Source organism: Chaetura pelagica, unplaced genomic scaffold, assembly GCF_000747805.2.
Source record: "Chaetura pelagica isolate M959 unplaced genomic scaffold, ChaPel_1.0 scaffold66, whole genome shotgun sequence".
Taxonomy (NCBI): Eukaryota; Metazoa; Chordata; class Aves; order Apodiformes; family Apodidae; genus Chaetura; species Chaetura pelagica.
Genome location: NW_009953811.1, coordinates 454,966 through 472,010, shown reverse-complemented (window position 1 = coordinate 472,010; position 17,045 = coordinate 454,966). Strand labels below are relative to the sequence as shown.

General features: G+C 36.9%; 1 protein-coding gene across 1 annotated transcript in view; it reads left to right on the top strand.

Moving 5' to 3' along the window:
- PCLO (piccolo presynaptic cytomatrix protein) overlaps positions 1-17,045 on the top strand; it is a 333,240-nt gene that overhangs the window by 264,425 nt on the left and 51,770 nt on the right. Inside the window, exons 17-21 of the mRNA XM_010001252.1 lie at positions 1,000-1,093; positions 8,501-8,572; positions 11,096-11,276; positions 12,493-12,687; positions 13,903-14,085. Of these exons, the coding sequence (XP_009999554.1) occupies positions 1,000-1,093; positions 8,501-8,572; positions 11,096-11,276; positions 12,493-12,687; positions 13,903-14,085 (725 nt within the window). The remainder of the gene's footprint in view (positions 1-999; positions 1,094-8,500; positions 8,573-11,095; positions 11,277-12,492; positions 12,688-13,902; positions 14,086-17,045) is intronic.

The window sequence follows — 17,045 nt, the reverse complement described above, 5'->3', positions numbered from 1 at the left end:
TTCTGTGCCATTTGTCCTTAGTGCTAGAGGACAGTCTTGTGCACATTTAATTTAGTAATAGTTATAGCATATAAGTCCTTTAATGTATGAGAGGTTTGAACAGAAGACAAATGGCAGTTAACTGGCAGAGTGGCAAAAAGAGGTTCTTTACTCTGTATTTTGTTTGGTTTCCAAAGTATTAAAAACTTATTATATTTTCCTACCTAACTCTTTTCAGTTATCCATTAAAATTTATATTAAACTAAAATTGGAAGGGAAGCAAATCTGACATCAAAGCTCACAGACCTAGATAGATCTATATTCTCTTAAAGATGAGTGTGTTGCTTTCTCCATACTCAAGAAATGCAAAGTACAATAGAAAGCACAACCACTTCTTTTTAAAAACACATTATGCAGCCAAAATTTTTATTCTTTGCTATTGATTAAAGGAATCATGAGCTTGATGCACTTTTATATTTTCTTCCCGTACAGTTAGAGGTATAGGCAGAGAACAGGATCAATAAGAAATTAGTGTTTCTATCATTAACAGGATATTAGTTACCCCATGGCATTCATTAAACGTTCATGTGAGATGAGACTCCTGTAATTGGAGACTGCAACCTATAAATATAATGGATTCATGCTTCTTTAATGAGTTAATAGGAGGATGGTCTTGGAAAAAAAATCAATGCATTATCACTTCAATTTGTAATCAGAGCTCAAGAGCAAACAAAGCATGTGTGCATGTGCTGACTGATGCTTTATGTTGACATGGTGGTAGGCAGAGACAGGCTACTGAAGAAGATGTCCTAAAAGACCATGTCAGGAAAGCATCATAATGAAAAAACCCCAAAGGCTGTCACTGTCCTCTTGTAACCCTGGTTGTTGCAGAAATGAGAGATGCAGTCCTTTTTCTGGTTTTTAGCTTGTGGGTGTTTGGTGGGAGTTTTTTTTTGCATTAGAACAGAAAGAAATGAAAAGATCACTAATGTAATGTTTCCTTCCTTTGTTCAAATTCAGTGCTGAGTACAAGCGGAGAACTAAGTACGTACAGAAAAGCTTGAATCCTGAGTGGAATCAGACAGTCATTTATAAAAATATCTCCACGGAGCAGGTGCGTGGCTGGTAACACAGATCAGTGCAATTTGCTGCTTTATTATTTGTGTGGTCTGTAGTACTTACTGTGAAGGGAGTAGTGCTACTGGCAATTCCATGAACCCTTGTAAAATCTTGCCAAATTTAGGGGATATTTGGAAGTATTTCCTTGCCTCTGATAGAGCTTACTATATAAATAATCTTCTCTTGTCCCTTCACCTCATAAAAATGGTAATTTGTAGGGATTACAATCATAATCATGTCATAAGTACAGATGTGGCAATTTTAAAAAATTATAATGGAATATAGGGAGGGAAGAAATTAAGGCATAAGTTGCTGAAGTAGATGCAGAAATCATTGTCACTCTTCGTTCCAAAAGCCATGCAAGCTCCCATAAAACACCAGTCCTGCCATTTTCTTACAAAAAAATACTGATGAAATTAAGAAATACATTTTTAGATTTAGCAGCAATTTATATCAATGTGCTTAGAATATGACTCATCTGAAAATTTAAAAGATATTTAATTTCCTTGTTATGGAAAGATTTAACTCACAGATAGGAAAGAGGTCCGTGGAAGGTTTCTCTATTTCTTAGTGGCTTCCTAACTCTTAACAGACCTCCAGGGTTAACTGAGGCAGTATGAAGCAATTAAGTCCTCTTTTCCTCTTTAAAGGAACTTTTTATGATTTGAAAAAGGTATAATGAGTAAAATAATGATCAGTCCATTTGTTTAAATTATGAAGTATACTTTATAGAATAATGGATCTATATGCAGTCCTAAATCTTTATGCCTTTCTTAGCTCTTGATACTTTCCACTTCATTTTTCAAGGCCATTTAATCTTTCAGTACTTCTTTAAAAAGCCCAGAACAACCAGACTCTTTAGTGAATAGATTTCCCAATCCTTTTTATATACTTCTCCAATGCAACACCAAGACCTCAATATTATCTTCCTAACTTAAAATTCTGTTATTCATTCTCCTTGTTCATTGAAAGGAACTTAGATTAAGAATCTCATTTTTATATAAAGCAAAACCCTTCCCACCGAGTGACTTGCATGGCTATCCATGCACTCTACACATCTGAACTTAACAGGCAGTAGCTCATGTTTACTTCAGAGGTGCCCTTACATATGTTGTGGTTATGATTTGCTGCGTTGTGAATGCGGTTTCATGTAGGCTTGCATAAGTGGTAGCTCATTAACAGTCAAAGCATCAGAAAAAACACCAACCCAAACCTGTGATGTTTGTGTAGATGCAGTAGAAACCCTGGGTCTTCTGGGTTTGGGGAAAAGTTTTGGTAAGTCTTAGCAGTATTTCCAAAATTAGCTTTCCATTTAAGAAAGGCTCTTCAGTTTACTTAATTTGCATTCAGGTTCTGCTGTGACATTTTACAGAGCTGTAATTAAGACTGCTTGGGTGTTGGACATTCAGTGTTTTTTCAGTGATTTTAAATTGGATAATGATAATTGTCTAGGTTTTCTTGGACAGAGATGTTTATGACATAAGATCTCCTAATATCAGTCAGTTTTTTGACCTTTATTTGATGATATTTGCCCTTAAGTCACATATTGAATTCTTTGAACCTTTGCTTTCTGTTTGCAAATCTTCTCCTTTTCCCTTCCTCTGAGGCTGTTATGCAGTGCTTATGATTTTAAGTGTGTAAGCTTCATCTGAGCACCACGTATGTTGAGTATTTTGCCCTCTTGTCACATAGAAGTGTGTGCAGGGTGTTCCCTTCCACACCTTTCCATGGCTTGTGCCTAGTGGTAAGATACCAGTGTGGGTGATTATCCTGTAAAATTCAGTGCCTTGACTTAAAGAATAGACAGTAAAACACATTTCGAAATCACCATATAATTCTGTGCTGATGGTAGGTACCCTCTACAGTTTGAAGAACTATCACCATGTAAGATATTGTTTGCACTCAAAAGCCTTATCAATAGATATTTCAAAAGAAGTTAGGAATAATAAGAGAAGTATAAGAAAATAGTTCTGATAAACTGAGAATGAGTGTTCTGGTGACCAAACAGCAGAAATGCATCATACACTACATTATACAGAGCTAACAGTCATACCCTGAGATAAATTAATGAATCTTTATAAATGGTATTTTTTCAAAGAAGTATTTCCTTTCACTCCATCAAAGCATGGGTTGCTTGCTGACAGGAAATAAGTATTTTTAAATATTTCCTAATATAGTCCTTTTAACGTCACTGTCTAGACATTAGCTGGTTGCACAATTTTTCATTTTCCTTTTCTCTTTCATAACCTAGCTGAAATAAAGTGAATATAATTATGGGGAATAGATCACTCTTTGAAATTAAGCAGACTTTTTTGAGGTTGGAATGATTAGTTTTATCACATAGCAAATTCTGCTTTGACAGTTGGAGAAAAAGCAAATTAAACTGTGAAAATTTAGTAATTTAAGTTTTTGTTAAGTCATAAAGTGAAGATAATTACAGTTTGAGAGGAAGGCTGAGTACACACATTACAAATATTGTAGAATAATTGCTAACTCAAGTCCAATACCTACTCAGAGCATGAAAGAAAGCATTAGAATGATTTAAAGAGAAGATGGCAAAAGATGTAAATTCTGTTACTGGTCAGGCCATTGCTGTTACATAAGAGCACAATATAAGGTCTGGCTTTGTTTGCCTCAATTTCTTACCTGTCAGAAAGCAGATAAAAGTATTTCCTTAAATGATGGATATGAATCATTAAAGCGAATAGATCTTGCTCTAGCTCATGTCCTTAAATTCAAGGTACTATATTTTAAGTGTAATATTTTCAAAATCCTTGAGTGATGTAGGAGTCTATGTTTTATTTCCCAAAGTTAGAAAAGCTTTCTTGTGAATCAGCAAGGCGTTGATACCTAAATCTTACTTAATAGCTTGGATAAGAGAAATTAAGTTTCTAAGTGACCTAGTAAAACTCTTTTTGTCCTCCCATGTACTGAACTACAGCAGTATAGAGAAGAGCACAATAAAATATTAAATAATAATCTAACCATGAAGGTGGCTTGGAACTGGATGATCTTTAAGGTCCCTCGCAACCCAGCCAGTCTGTCTGTGATTCTGTAAACACAAATAAATATAATCCATGATCTAATGCAACACCTTCATTTTTACTCATCAACTATCCCAACTGAGACTGCAATCTTTTATATTATTTCCGAAGTAATTATAGGAATTCATTTCCAGCACAGCAGAAAAAAAAAAAAAAAAAAAAAAAAAAAAAGGCATTAAAATTATTTCTTTACTCTAACCATGAATTGTATGAGATTTTCAATGAATATATATTAATTATTTCAAATAATGCATATTTAGTTATACAGACCTGCATTATCTGTAACAACACCCAGTGATCTCCAAACATTTAAAGCAAGAAACACACTTCTGTATCTGTGGTGTTGGGTTATGTCTTCCATAAGAGAAGATATTATTCATTCACATTGGCAGTTTCTCTAAATTTCTTCTGCTGCTATCCACCGCAGCCTAAAGTTAGCAGAAGTTCACATGCAGTAATATGCTTTTAGGTGGGTTTTCCTTTTATATTTTTCATGTATTTATTTATTTATCATTTTTCCATGAGGCAAAGTCTGAAATTAGTTGCGGTTTAGTAACAACGTTTTCATAACATGCTTTGAACTCAGAAGAAGTTCTCCACATATGGAAGGTCAGGTGGACCAAACTGATTTCCTTCTTTTAGAAGTTTGTCATTTTCCTGTTAGCACATTGGCCACTTGCAGAAGTGCACTGTCAGATGGATAGTGGGTTTGTACAACCCATTTCAGCATCTCTGTCAGTTGCATTCCTGATAAGGATCTGAATTTATGGCTTTATAATCTAAAACTGGATGATATAGGCAGAACACTCCTTTGTGGGATGATATTTTGGCTGCTTTTAAAATCACTGGCCATTGTGTGTTCTTTGCCTTAAATAGTGGTACATAAATATATATTCAGAAAAGCAATTTTTCCTCATCTTTGAAACTCATTTCATGTGTTCTGCCAAATAAAACTCCTCTGATGGTTTTTCATTGTCACAATATTTTATAAAAGGTTTAGTAAACGAAGAAGCTTAAAATCAGTATCTCTATGAAATGTAGAGTATATCGAGTTTTCAGCGCAGCTTTATTGTCATATTAATGCTAAGAAGCTGGCAAAGCAGGGCTGCAGTTACTTGAAAATCTTATCTATTTTCCGCTTTCCACCAAAAATCCTTCAAATTTCCAGGGTTTTTTTCCTTTTCTGGATCTAGATATTCTCTCTGTTCTTGCACAGTCATCACTTTAACCAAGAAGGCCTCCTCTAAAACAGCAACAATTAAGATCTGAAAACTATTTATGTTATTCCTGTTTTACAAAGAGTAAAAATACATATAATTAGTATAGCATCTAGCAGGAAATTGTATCATCCAGGAAGCTAAAAGCGTGGATCAGTGCCTGGTCAACTCATTTTTTTAGTTGACTGTCTTGGAATGGCAAAGAAAAAGAATTGTATTCAGTCAAGAAAATCAGCTTTACAAGTATTTTGTAAGGGATGTTCAAAAGATGATGTTTTCATTTAAACTTTTCCTTAATTTTTGCAGGACATTTTTAAAAAAATATTTAAGAAGAATGTTGCCTAATTATGTAGGAGTGAAACAGAGGAAGAATAAAGAATTGCTCCCAAATATTTTTCTAGTCTTAGCTTTCGTGTCATGCTATTGCCTGGTTAAAGAGTATTTATTGTTGATGCTAAATATAGTACAATTCCCCTTTGGGTGGGTTTTCCAGGATATGGTGATTTAAACTTGATTTTCAAAGATACTGGCTTTGCATAGTTGCTCATTTTTCTAAAGTTAGCTGGGAGCAGAAGATATTCTGAATACATAATAATGAGATGAAATTATCATTTAAAGGCAACTTAAAGTTATTCAGAACTGTCTGAATCTGTTGCATTAAACCACAAGGCAGCAAATTGTGCTGTTTAGTCTACAGAAGAGAAGACTGAAAGGGGATCTTATTCATGTTTATGAATACTTGAAGGGTGTGTCAAGGAGGAGCAACTCTCTTTTCAGTGGTGCCCTATGGTAGGAGGAGGAGCAATGGACACAAACTGGAACACAGGAAGTTCCACCTCAACATGAGGAAAAACTTCTTCACTATAAGGAACACTGGAACACTTCACTATAAGAGCACTGGAACAGAGAGGTTGTGGAGTTTCCTTCTCTAGAGACTTTCAAGACCTGTCTGGATGCATTTTTGTGTGACCTGCCCTCGGTGGTCCTTCTCTGGCAGGGGGGTTGGACTAAATGACCTCCAGAAGTCTCTTCCAACCCCTAACATTCTATGATTCTATGATTCTACAGTAAATAGTATAGCTTATAATTTTGAACAATGACTTGATCTTTTGTTATCCCTTTTTTCCAAGCAACCAATTCATAGTCAGAGCAGTGAGTGACATGTTGCTTCTGTTAGGATGATGACCTCAATTATCACGTAAGATTTCTAGATCTGACCTCTTTTATTCCAGTATGTGAGGAGCCCTGTTTTCCTTAATAATGTCTGGAAGTGTCCAACAAATTCTTGACTTAGAAGTTCTCAGCCTGACTTTATGGACATTATATACACCCAGGATTTTGTACTTTCGTTTAAGCCACATGAATTTCTTACTGTAGGAGTGAAACAGAGGAAGAATAAAGAATTGCTCCCAAATATTTTTCTAGTCTTAGCTTTCGTGTCATGCTATTGCCTGGTTAAAGAGTATTTATTGTTGATGCTAAATATAGTACAATTCCCCTTTGGGTGGGTTTTCCAGGATATGGTGATTTAAACTTGATTTTCAAAGATACTGGCTTTGCATAGTTGCTCATTTTTCTAAAGTTAGCTGGGAGCAGAAGATATTCTGAATACATAATAATGAGATGAAATTATCATTTAAAGGCAACTTAAAGTTATTCAGAACTGTCTGAATCTGTTGCATTAAACCACAAGGCAGCAAATTGTGCTGTTTAGTCTACAGAAGAGAAGACTGAAAGGGGATCTTATTCATGTTTATGAATACTTGAAGGGTGTGTCAAGGAGGAGCAACTCTCTTTTCAGTGGTGCCCTATGGTAGGAGGAGGAGCAATGGACACAAACTGGAACACAGGAAGTTCCACCTCAACATGAGGAAAAACTTCTTCACTATAAGGAACACTGGAACACTTCACTATAAGAGCACTGGAACAGAGAGGTTGTGGAGTTTCCTTCTCTAGAGACTTTCAAGACCTGTCTGGATGCATTTTTGTGTGACCTGCCCTCGGTGGTCCTTCTCTGGCAGGGGGGTTGGACTAAATGACCTCCAGAAGTCTCTTCCAACCCCTAACATTCTATGATTCTATGATTCTACAGTAAATAGTATAGCTTATAATTTTGAACAATGACTTGATCTTTTGTTATCCCTTTTTTCCAAGCAACCAATTCATAGTCAGAGCAGTGAGTGACATGTTGCTTCTGTTAGGATGATGACCTCAATTATCACGTAAGATTTCTAGATCTGACCTCTTTTATTCCAGTATGTGAGGAGCCCTGTTTTCCTTAATAATGTCTGGAAGTGTCCAACAAATTCTTGACTTAGAAGTTCTCAGCCTGACTTTATGGACATTATATACACCCAGGATTTTGTACTTTCGTTTAAGCCACATGAATTTCTTACTGCTTCTCCAGCCACCTGCTAGCCTTTTGCCCCATCACACAACATCAGTAATCAATCTTCTCCTTGCCAATCCCACAGACCCCTGGCATGACACTCAGGTCAGTCTTTCCAGTAAGGTTAACTGCTTGGGTCAACAGCTTCTCTGTCTTGCTAACTGTAGCCTGTACAAAGAGCACTTGACACAGCTATCATGCTTAACAAGGTCTGCAGATAATGAATTTTGATGGCTGTCATTAATACCTAACAGTACAACTCGTCCTGCATGTCTGCATCACCTGCAGAGTCTCATTGACTACACTGAATTGTGAGGATATTAAAGGCTGGTCTTCACAGATAAGATTGTGTAAATAGGGTGTTTTGAATAGCACATTTGAAATTCACACTCAAATGCACTTTAGGCAAATGTCTGAGTTCAGACAATTTAGGTTTGATAATGAGAAAAGCTGCAGTAGTACAAAAATGCGTCTTTAAAAAGCAGTTTGGCTTGTGTAATGGACACATGCTCTATCAAAAACAACTTGTGGAAATTCCTAAAATAGGGCAAGCACAAGCCCATTTGTCTTGATAACAAATAATAGCCCTAAATTATTTTTTTGAGATCAAGGTTGATGGGAGGACAAAAACTGCCTAGCTGTCACTTTAAAGAAGGGCACAAGGAGGAGATAATGAATAGAAACCACCATAAAGACTTAATCTGATGTTTATGATGGCAATGGGGTTAATTATCCTTTGACTTAAATTACAGCTGAAAAAGAAAACACTGGAAGTGACTGTCTGGGATTATGATAGATTCTCCTCAAATGACTTCCTTGGTGAAGTGAGTATCTTATTTCATCCTCTCTAAAGCTGACTGGTTAGAAAGCTGATTAACTGTGTGCTGGTATTTGGAGACAGTTCTCTCTTCTTACATCACAGTTTTACTGCTGACTAAGTAAAAAATGGTTGTGATTTCTTTCAGTTACAGGTGAAAGATGCCTACCCTTTACCTTCATAAACTGTGGGCAAGTTAATTTAGGACTCAACACAGTGTTACTTCACTGAAAACAATATTTGTTTTTTTGAGGCTGAGACAGTAACAGCCATAACAGTTACTTAATTGGGAATTCTTTTGATGACTGATAAGCTGTCTGCCTTGATTTTAACATAAAAATGGAAGGCTGAGGAAGTATCAGATTTTGAAAATTATTAAAGGATTAAATTCTGCTATCAAACCATAATTTAGCACATGCTTAAGTATCTGCAAGTGTGAGTAATTTGGTCTGGCTGATCAGGATCTCATTTTTAACACTAAAAAGTAGTAATATCATTACCAAAGTAAAACTGAAGGCAAAATTTTGTAATAATAATTAATAATAAATGAGTGATCCTGGGAAGAAGTATGGTCTCTATTAAAAGCAAACAAACAAACATATGCATGTAAAATACAAAATTACCAGCAATTGCTACGGTGTCAAAAATGTAATTTAAGATGTTATTACAAAAGAGGATTATAATTAGAAACAGAAACCCAGGAAAATCAATTGCTCAAGTACAGAGTAATTCAGAATATCTCAGCTCATTCTGCATTTGAATTTTGCAAAGAGACACTCAGTTCAGCTCCAGCTCCCCTTTGTGTAACTACAACACTGAGCAATCACTGTCACTATTTGAACAATTACAAAAATAAATGTATAAGAAGCATGATTCCTTGCTTCCTGCATACTGCATCAGGATTCTTGAGTTCAGCATGTTTGTTCAAATGGGGCTTTACAGAATATTTACATCGTTGTTATTGATGACATATAGAAAATGGATACTCCAGCATCTGCTTCTACAGGAAGATTTAAATGTTTGCCTTTAAGTATATTCAACCTCTAGAACGTATTTATTTATTCAATCATTCAGACTTAAATATGGAAACAGTTCTTCATGGTAAAAAAAGACTATCCAGTGTATTTCAGACCATGATGTCCAGAGGAATCCTGCACCATAACATTGAATATGGGGTATGCAAATTGTGCACTTAGGACTTGCTCATATAGGGCCAGCACCATTTGCATGCCCCTGAAGACAAGTGGCACATCATGGTTCAGATCCATGGAATGTGAACCCTCCCCTCCTACAAAGCGGAGTCCCCAGCCTATACTGCCTGTTGAGAACAACCTTCAACCAGGCTGTCTTGCAAGTAATTCCCAAAGTTATAACCAAAAACCATATCAAGGAGCATGCTAAATAGTTAATCTGTCCATATTAAGTATAGGCCTAGCCAGAAAGATCAATCTAGGTCATATGCAGCCTAAGAATCTGAAAGAAAAAAAAAGGAAAGAAATAAGGCTTTTAACCATCTAGAAAAAAAAAACAAACAACAACCAAATGCAACATTGTGATGAGATTTCCCCATCCCTAAACTTGAAGAGGATTTCTTTTATTCAGGGACTTGTAATAAACCAACAAAGACATTGCTGCCTGAGGAAATCAGTAGTAATGGTCTAGCACTTTAATAATCTCCCTACCTGACATTAATTTTAGCCTGCTTACCTTAAAGTCAAATGCAAGGCTGTTTTTTTCCTTTCCTTTATTCAAGACTCTGTGGTGACTCTTTAGTACTTTGTATTTCTTGCTCGTCTTAGCTGGAAGGCTATTAAAGAAAGAAAGTTACTTATTGGTCCCAATGCTCATTTTCTTTTACTTTTTCTTTATTTTTATTCTTTTTTTCCAATAAGAAATGTCATAGATCACCTGCTAGCAACACAGGTGGCCCAGAGCAGATTTTAACTACAATGGGATCTTTTTTCAAGCCAAGTTGCTTGTTTCATTTCCACATTGCCATTGCCTCTCCTTTTTATCTTTTTTTTTTTTTTTTCCCAGTGAAATTTTGAGGTCTAAAAGGCTGATTGAATTATATTGTTTTAGTGAAGTGCAAAGGTATCCCTGTTCTCTTCTTTTTGTTACAAGTTCTGCATATATGGATTTTTTTTTAAGAATCTACAAGCACCAGTCTCATATTACTGAAGACCTTATCAAAGCTAGTGCTGATAAGCTGCCCTTTAAACTATTGAACCATCTTGATGTGGATCTATGGTTAAGTTCATAGTCCTTACTGTGGTCCTGTTGAGAGGACACATTAGTTCAGACATAGCACTATGCTAACAACTGTGGGTTTGGGACCACAGTTGGCTTATATCAGGAGAGGTCAGAGCATGGGCAGAGAGTCCTGAATCTGTCAGCAAACACAGCCTTATACCCTTAACTTCTTACTTTTGGTTGCAATTTCTGGTAACACAACTGTAGACTCTTCTGCTATACACAGTCATTAATTGATCAAATACAGGTCATTTATTGTACTTGGTTTTGTTTCTAGGTATTGATCGAGTTATCCAGTGTCTCGCAGCTTGACAACACTCCTCGGTGGTACCCTCTGAAAGAACAGAGTGAAAACACTGATCATGGGAAACCTCATTCTGGACAGAGTAGCCAGCAATCTCCAAAACCATCTGTTATCAAGAGCAGAAGTCATGGAATTTTTCCAGACCCTTCCAAGGGTAGGAATGACTTGGTGCATCTGATATGAAATGTTTTCCCAGATGATGGGAAAACCTTTGTTATGTATAAGCTCAAATAGAAAAGTTACTGCTATGAAGTTTGTATACACTTTTAGTAAAAGCATATTTATCTTTGTGATTAATTCATTGGAGCCAAGGCTTAATTTGGCTCAATCAGTGCCAGACAGCTTACTGGATAGCTGTGTCCTTAAAACAGCAGCTTACAAGGCCCGTGTTTTGCACATCTACTATAGATTTTATGCCCTTTTAATTTTTCTAATAGCCTTGGCCAAATCAAATACATATTTAGCTTTTTAGTTTTCATGTTCCTTAAATATTCTGTGGCATTTTATCTTCTGGAAATGTCTCATTAATATTTTATAGAATAACAATTATGTTACAATAATGCATGGGCATTTCTAGTCAATGATCATGGGCTGTAGCATATCTCAATTGTATTGGAAATTGGTGGAGTTGGTATAGTAGAATTATACTCGTGTTTGCAAAAGAGGAATTGATCTCAATGTCTTCTGCTTACAGTAATTTCTCTCTCTATGTGTGTGTGTGTGTATACACACACACAGTAAGGACTTGGTGGCCAGTTGCTCACAGAGAACACAGTAGATATCATATCCAAGCCATCCTAAATAGCATCCAGATGAGAGTCTCAAAGTTATAAGACTCTGCTCCATCTCCTGTCTGCTTCTCTGTGTAATGTTTTGCTAGGGATTGGTGTCTATGTAAGATCTAGATGTAAATTAGAGGCTAGAATAGAAGCTATTGTAAGTTAGGCTATGCTTTTGACCAGGGCATTCATCAGAATAAGACTGCTTGCATTAGCTTACTATTCAGTACTGGCATAAGTGATACTTGTTAGTTTCTACATACTAGAGAAATAGAAAGTGGAAAATCTTGAGTCTTTAGGCTACCTCGTCATTCCACCAGCGTGAACCAGGAGGTATAATTCAAAGGTGATAGAAACCCAATAGTAAAATAATTGATCCCTGGACCAGAAAACAGTAAGGAAGTAAAAAATGCTGCTTCATAAGAGTTTCCTAAGCAAAATATATCTTGATACTTTCAATGGCATTGAACATCTTAATCTTTATTCCTTTTTCTGGAATGCAGCTAGAAAGGCCAGTCAAGAGAAAGAAAATGAAATTGTTGGTTTGTTTTAAATAAACCAAATACTTGTGCTTCTTCATGTTCTTGCTAGACATGCAGGTGCCCACCATTGAGAAATCTCACAGCAGTCCAGGGAGCTCCAAATCTTCCTCTGAAGGACATCTACGCTCCCATGGTCCATCCCGCAGTCAAAGCAAAACCAGTGTCACTCAAACCCACCTGGAAGATGCTGGGGCAGCCATTGCTGCTGCCGAAGCAGCTGTCCAACAGCTTCGCCTTCAACCAAGTAAAAGACGCAAATAAATTCCTCAGCATGGCAGCTTAATGTTCATCTGTTGCCTTTTTCCCTGCTGTCCTTCCCTTTTTGGCTATTTTCTTTTCTGTTCTTGGCACACTGTGCTCAGTCTATTCAATGTCTTTCTTTGTGTGCCTGTGTGTGAATACATATAATTACAATATACTCTTGTATTTAGAGGTCTTTTATTTAGTTATTTATTTTAATTTATATAGACTGCAGTGAAACTGGCTGTTTCTCCATCAGTCCCTTCACTCATGGTCCATGATGTTCCATGGTTGTGCATGACTCAGAGAATTCCATTGTGTGGTGGCATTTTGATGTCACCAAATAACTATCAATGAAATAATCAAAACCTGCAGAGATGCAGCTGCCAGCTCCTCCAGTTGAACTCAGCAAGTACTTGGAACACATTGACAACAAGATATATCTATAAGTAGTAATCAGGAAGGAAGGGTACTATATACACAGAAGATTTAAAGTTAAAGAAAAATAAAAAATGGTGTATTTTTGAAAGATGACTGTAAATAACTGTTTTTTTTTAAAGGAAATGTAGCCTTATTAATAACTTGGATAAAATCATGTAAATGGTGAGCAGCACAGTAATAGGAAGGAATATTAAACACATCAACTGCCACAAAAAAAACCCACTAACAGCATCAGATTTCAATAGTGTTATCAACTTAGCAAAGTCAAGGAAGTTGAGAGCTAAGTCAGGTGTCACAGTCAGTTTAATTTTTTTAGTAATTTTTTATTAAAGGTCAAGACAGGTTTCATCTGACAACATTAAATAGATTAATAAATTATTTTTTTTCCATCCAAAAGGATTGCTCCCCAGAGTATACTTCAGACCAGTATGTGGCTGCTAGTTGAGGGTGTAGTTATTGGCAGATTAACACTCTCTGACTGTAACCAGTATGTTTGTCTTCAGGATTTGTTGATATGCCATAAACTTACCATGGTGTAATGCAAAAAGTAGGGGAAAATTATTTCCCTTATATTCACCATCATTAACAAAGAAACAGCCAGTTTTAATACTTTTTAATGCTGTGCATGCGGTGTCTCTTTGGTGTTTGAAAACACTACTTATTTAAATACAGAAAAAAAACCCAAACAAAGAACACTTGTGTTTGCATGAATAACATTTAAGCTGGTTCCATCTGAGGATACATACTCTGGGTTTCCATTTCACCCACACTGCCACAGCAGCACATAAAAGCGGTCAGTCTAATCATGCCAGGAAGCAGCACAGACACAGCATAGCAGGAGTCCTCCCTATTCAAAGAACTCAGTCTGACAATCTGCCTCCACCAGCCAATGACAACAAAGACCAAAGCCAACTAGCCCTCAGGAAAGTGATGTCTGATGGACCAGTCAAGCCTGAAGGAGGTGAGCAGAAAGACATGGTTAAGAAACCAACCACATCCCAAATCCTTCTTGCCGTGTCTACTAATTCATTATGATATTTAGTTATTTATTTTATCCCTCCATTAAGTTCTGTAAATGTTAACATTAATCAAGAACTCTGCTTGATTTCTCCACCTCGGCGCATAAATCCATAATGAGAAACTATACTAAGAAATACTAAAGAACAACAAATGTGCACTTCCATTCCACTGGCAGACTTTGACTTCTGTTGAAAAAATGGTCTAGCTTTGCTCATGTTGTTTTCTAATAAAAAGCCTAATAAAAGTTGGTCTGCTTAAGCATGATTGAACATTTCTTGTACTGTGACAAAACCCTATTTGCACATTTTCGTTTCTGGAATTCCAATTGGGACGTTAACAATTTCCTTTTCCTCTCCCAACATAGTTGTTATGTCAAAAGTCATTAGCAGAGAGAATTTTTCAAACAGCCAGTGGAAAGGAAATTAGTTTTGATCCATGTATAGCTCACTTTCTTAATAATTTTCCTATCAGCCTCTTAAAAAATTATTTTCTACCTGTAGGCACCTCTACGTCACACCTAGATACCACATATCATCAATTTATCCCCTCATCACAAATAAAGAGCCAGAATCTCAATTGGTTTAAATTGACACTGTTCCTTTGACTTCTGAAGCATTTTGCTTATTTTCATGGAATCTGAGGGATTCTCCCAATAAATATGAAGACTGGACTCCTAGTTCTCTTGTGTGTTAATCCTTTCCCAAGCTCTCATGAGTCATTGAAGGTTTTTCTGTCAACATCATTGCATGCTGTGGTCAATACAGTTTTACTGAGAAGGTTGTAGGAGTGAAAGAGGAAACAATATTTCAAACAATAAAATCTAAAGGCAATGAGTCATTAAGAGCATGATGTTAAAAAAGCTAATTAACAAGGCTAAATCTAACAGATAAATTAAAACATTGTATTTAGAAATAACAAGTATTTTCTTATAGAGTATCATAGAATAGTTTGGGTTAGAAGGGATCATCTAGTTCCAACCCCCCACATGCGCAAGGACACCTTCCCCTAGGCCAGGTTGCTAAAAAGCCCCATCCAGTCTGGCCTGGAACATTTCCAGGGAGGAGGCATCCGCCACTTCCCTGGGAAGCTGATTCCTATGTCTAACCACCCTCATACTGAGGAGATCCTTCAGAACTCTTCTGTTAATATATGTATCTACACACGTGTGTCCATTCATGCAGGTTGTCTTACTCTACAGCTCAGCTACAGACACTCAGCTCAGTTAGTGGCCAGAGGATATTATGGTACTAGTTCAGGCACCATAACTGAAAGGCCCATCCTGTCCTAGGATGTATACCATAGAAATCTAATTCTGGGAGGAATGTCCTCTGAGGAGTAACTAAGGACTTTGGGTTTGTCTAATTTGGAGAAAAGGTGGCTGAGGGGGGTGACCACATTTGTTCCTAGAGCTTTCTGAAGACGGAAAGAGGAGAGGGAGTTTCTGATCTTTTCTTCCTGGTATCCAGTGATAGGATGTGTGGCAATGGTTCAAAGCTGCATCTGGGGAGGTTTAGACTGGACATTAGGAAGCATTAGAGCATGATGTTAAAAAAGCTAATTAACAAGGCTAAATCTAACAGATAAATTAAAACATTGTATTTAGAAATAACAAGTATTTTCTTATAGAGTATCATAGAATAGTTTGGGTTAGAAGGGATCATCTAGTTCCAACCCCCCACATGCGCAAGGACACCTTCCCCTAGGCCAGGTTGCTAAAAAGCCCCATCCAGTCTGGCCTGGAACATTTCCAGGGAGGAGGCATCCGCCACTTCCCTGGGAAGCTGATTCCTATGTCTAACCACCCTCATACTGAGGAGATCCTTCAGAACTCTTCTGTTAATATATGTATCTACACACGTGTGTCCATTCATGCAGGTTGTCTTACTCTACAGCTCAGCTACAGACACTCAGCTCAGTTAGTGGCCAGAGGATATTATGGTACTAGTTCAGGCACCATAACTGAAAGGCCCATCCTGTCCTAGGATGTATACCATAGAAATCTAATTCTGGGAGGAATGTCCTCTGAGGAGTAACTAAGGACTTTGGGTTTGTCTAATTTGGAGAAAAGGTGGCTGAGGGGGGTGACCACATTTGTTCCTAGAGCTTTCTGAAGACGGAAAGAGGAGAGGGAGTTTCTGATCTTTTCTTCCTGGTATCCAGTGATAGGATGTGTGGCAATGGTTCAAAGCTGCATCTGGGGAGGTTTAGACTGGACATTAGGAAGCATTTCTTTATTGAGAGGGTGATCAAACACTGGAATAGGCTTCCTAGAGAGGCAGTCAATGCCCCAAGTCTGTCAGTGTTTAAGATGCATTTGGAAAATATCCTTGATGACATCCTTAAACTTTTGGTCAGCCCTGAATTGATCAGGCAGTTGGACTAGGTGTTCATTACAAGTCCTTTCCAACTAAAATTGTTCTGTTCTATTCTATGTAATTTATGACCTTTTGAGGTGTCATGCCTGCAGAGATTTATCATAACAACTTGTAGTCCTGTGATGCCTTTTGGTACAGACAAGCAAAGCAAAAAACCTTTGTTTGTGATGTAAGGTTGAATCAGGGTTCACCTACACTTCTATGATAAGGAGATATCTAGGCTGTTGGCTTCAATTAGCCTTGCCACTGAACTGGCAGAGTAGCTTCATTGATTTTAAAACTGCAAAAAAAGGTATGTATTGATATATGTTTGGCTCAGCAATATTAGAAGCATCATAGAGAGTTATGAGAATAAGAGTCCACATTAATATCATTAATATGTAAGTGAGGTTAGAGTTACTGTGAAGAGACGTGATACTTTTATCTTTTTAATTCTGATGAAAATACACAAATGCATGGTCACCCACACAAAGTTTACAAGTCTAGTTTCAGATCTAATTTATTCTTATGAGGTGGGCCAATAATT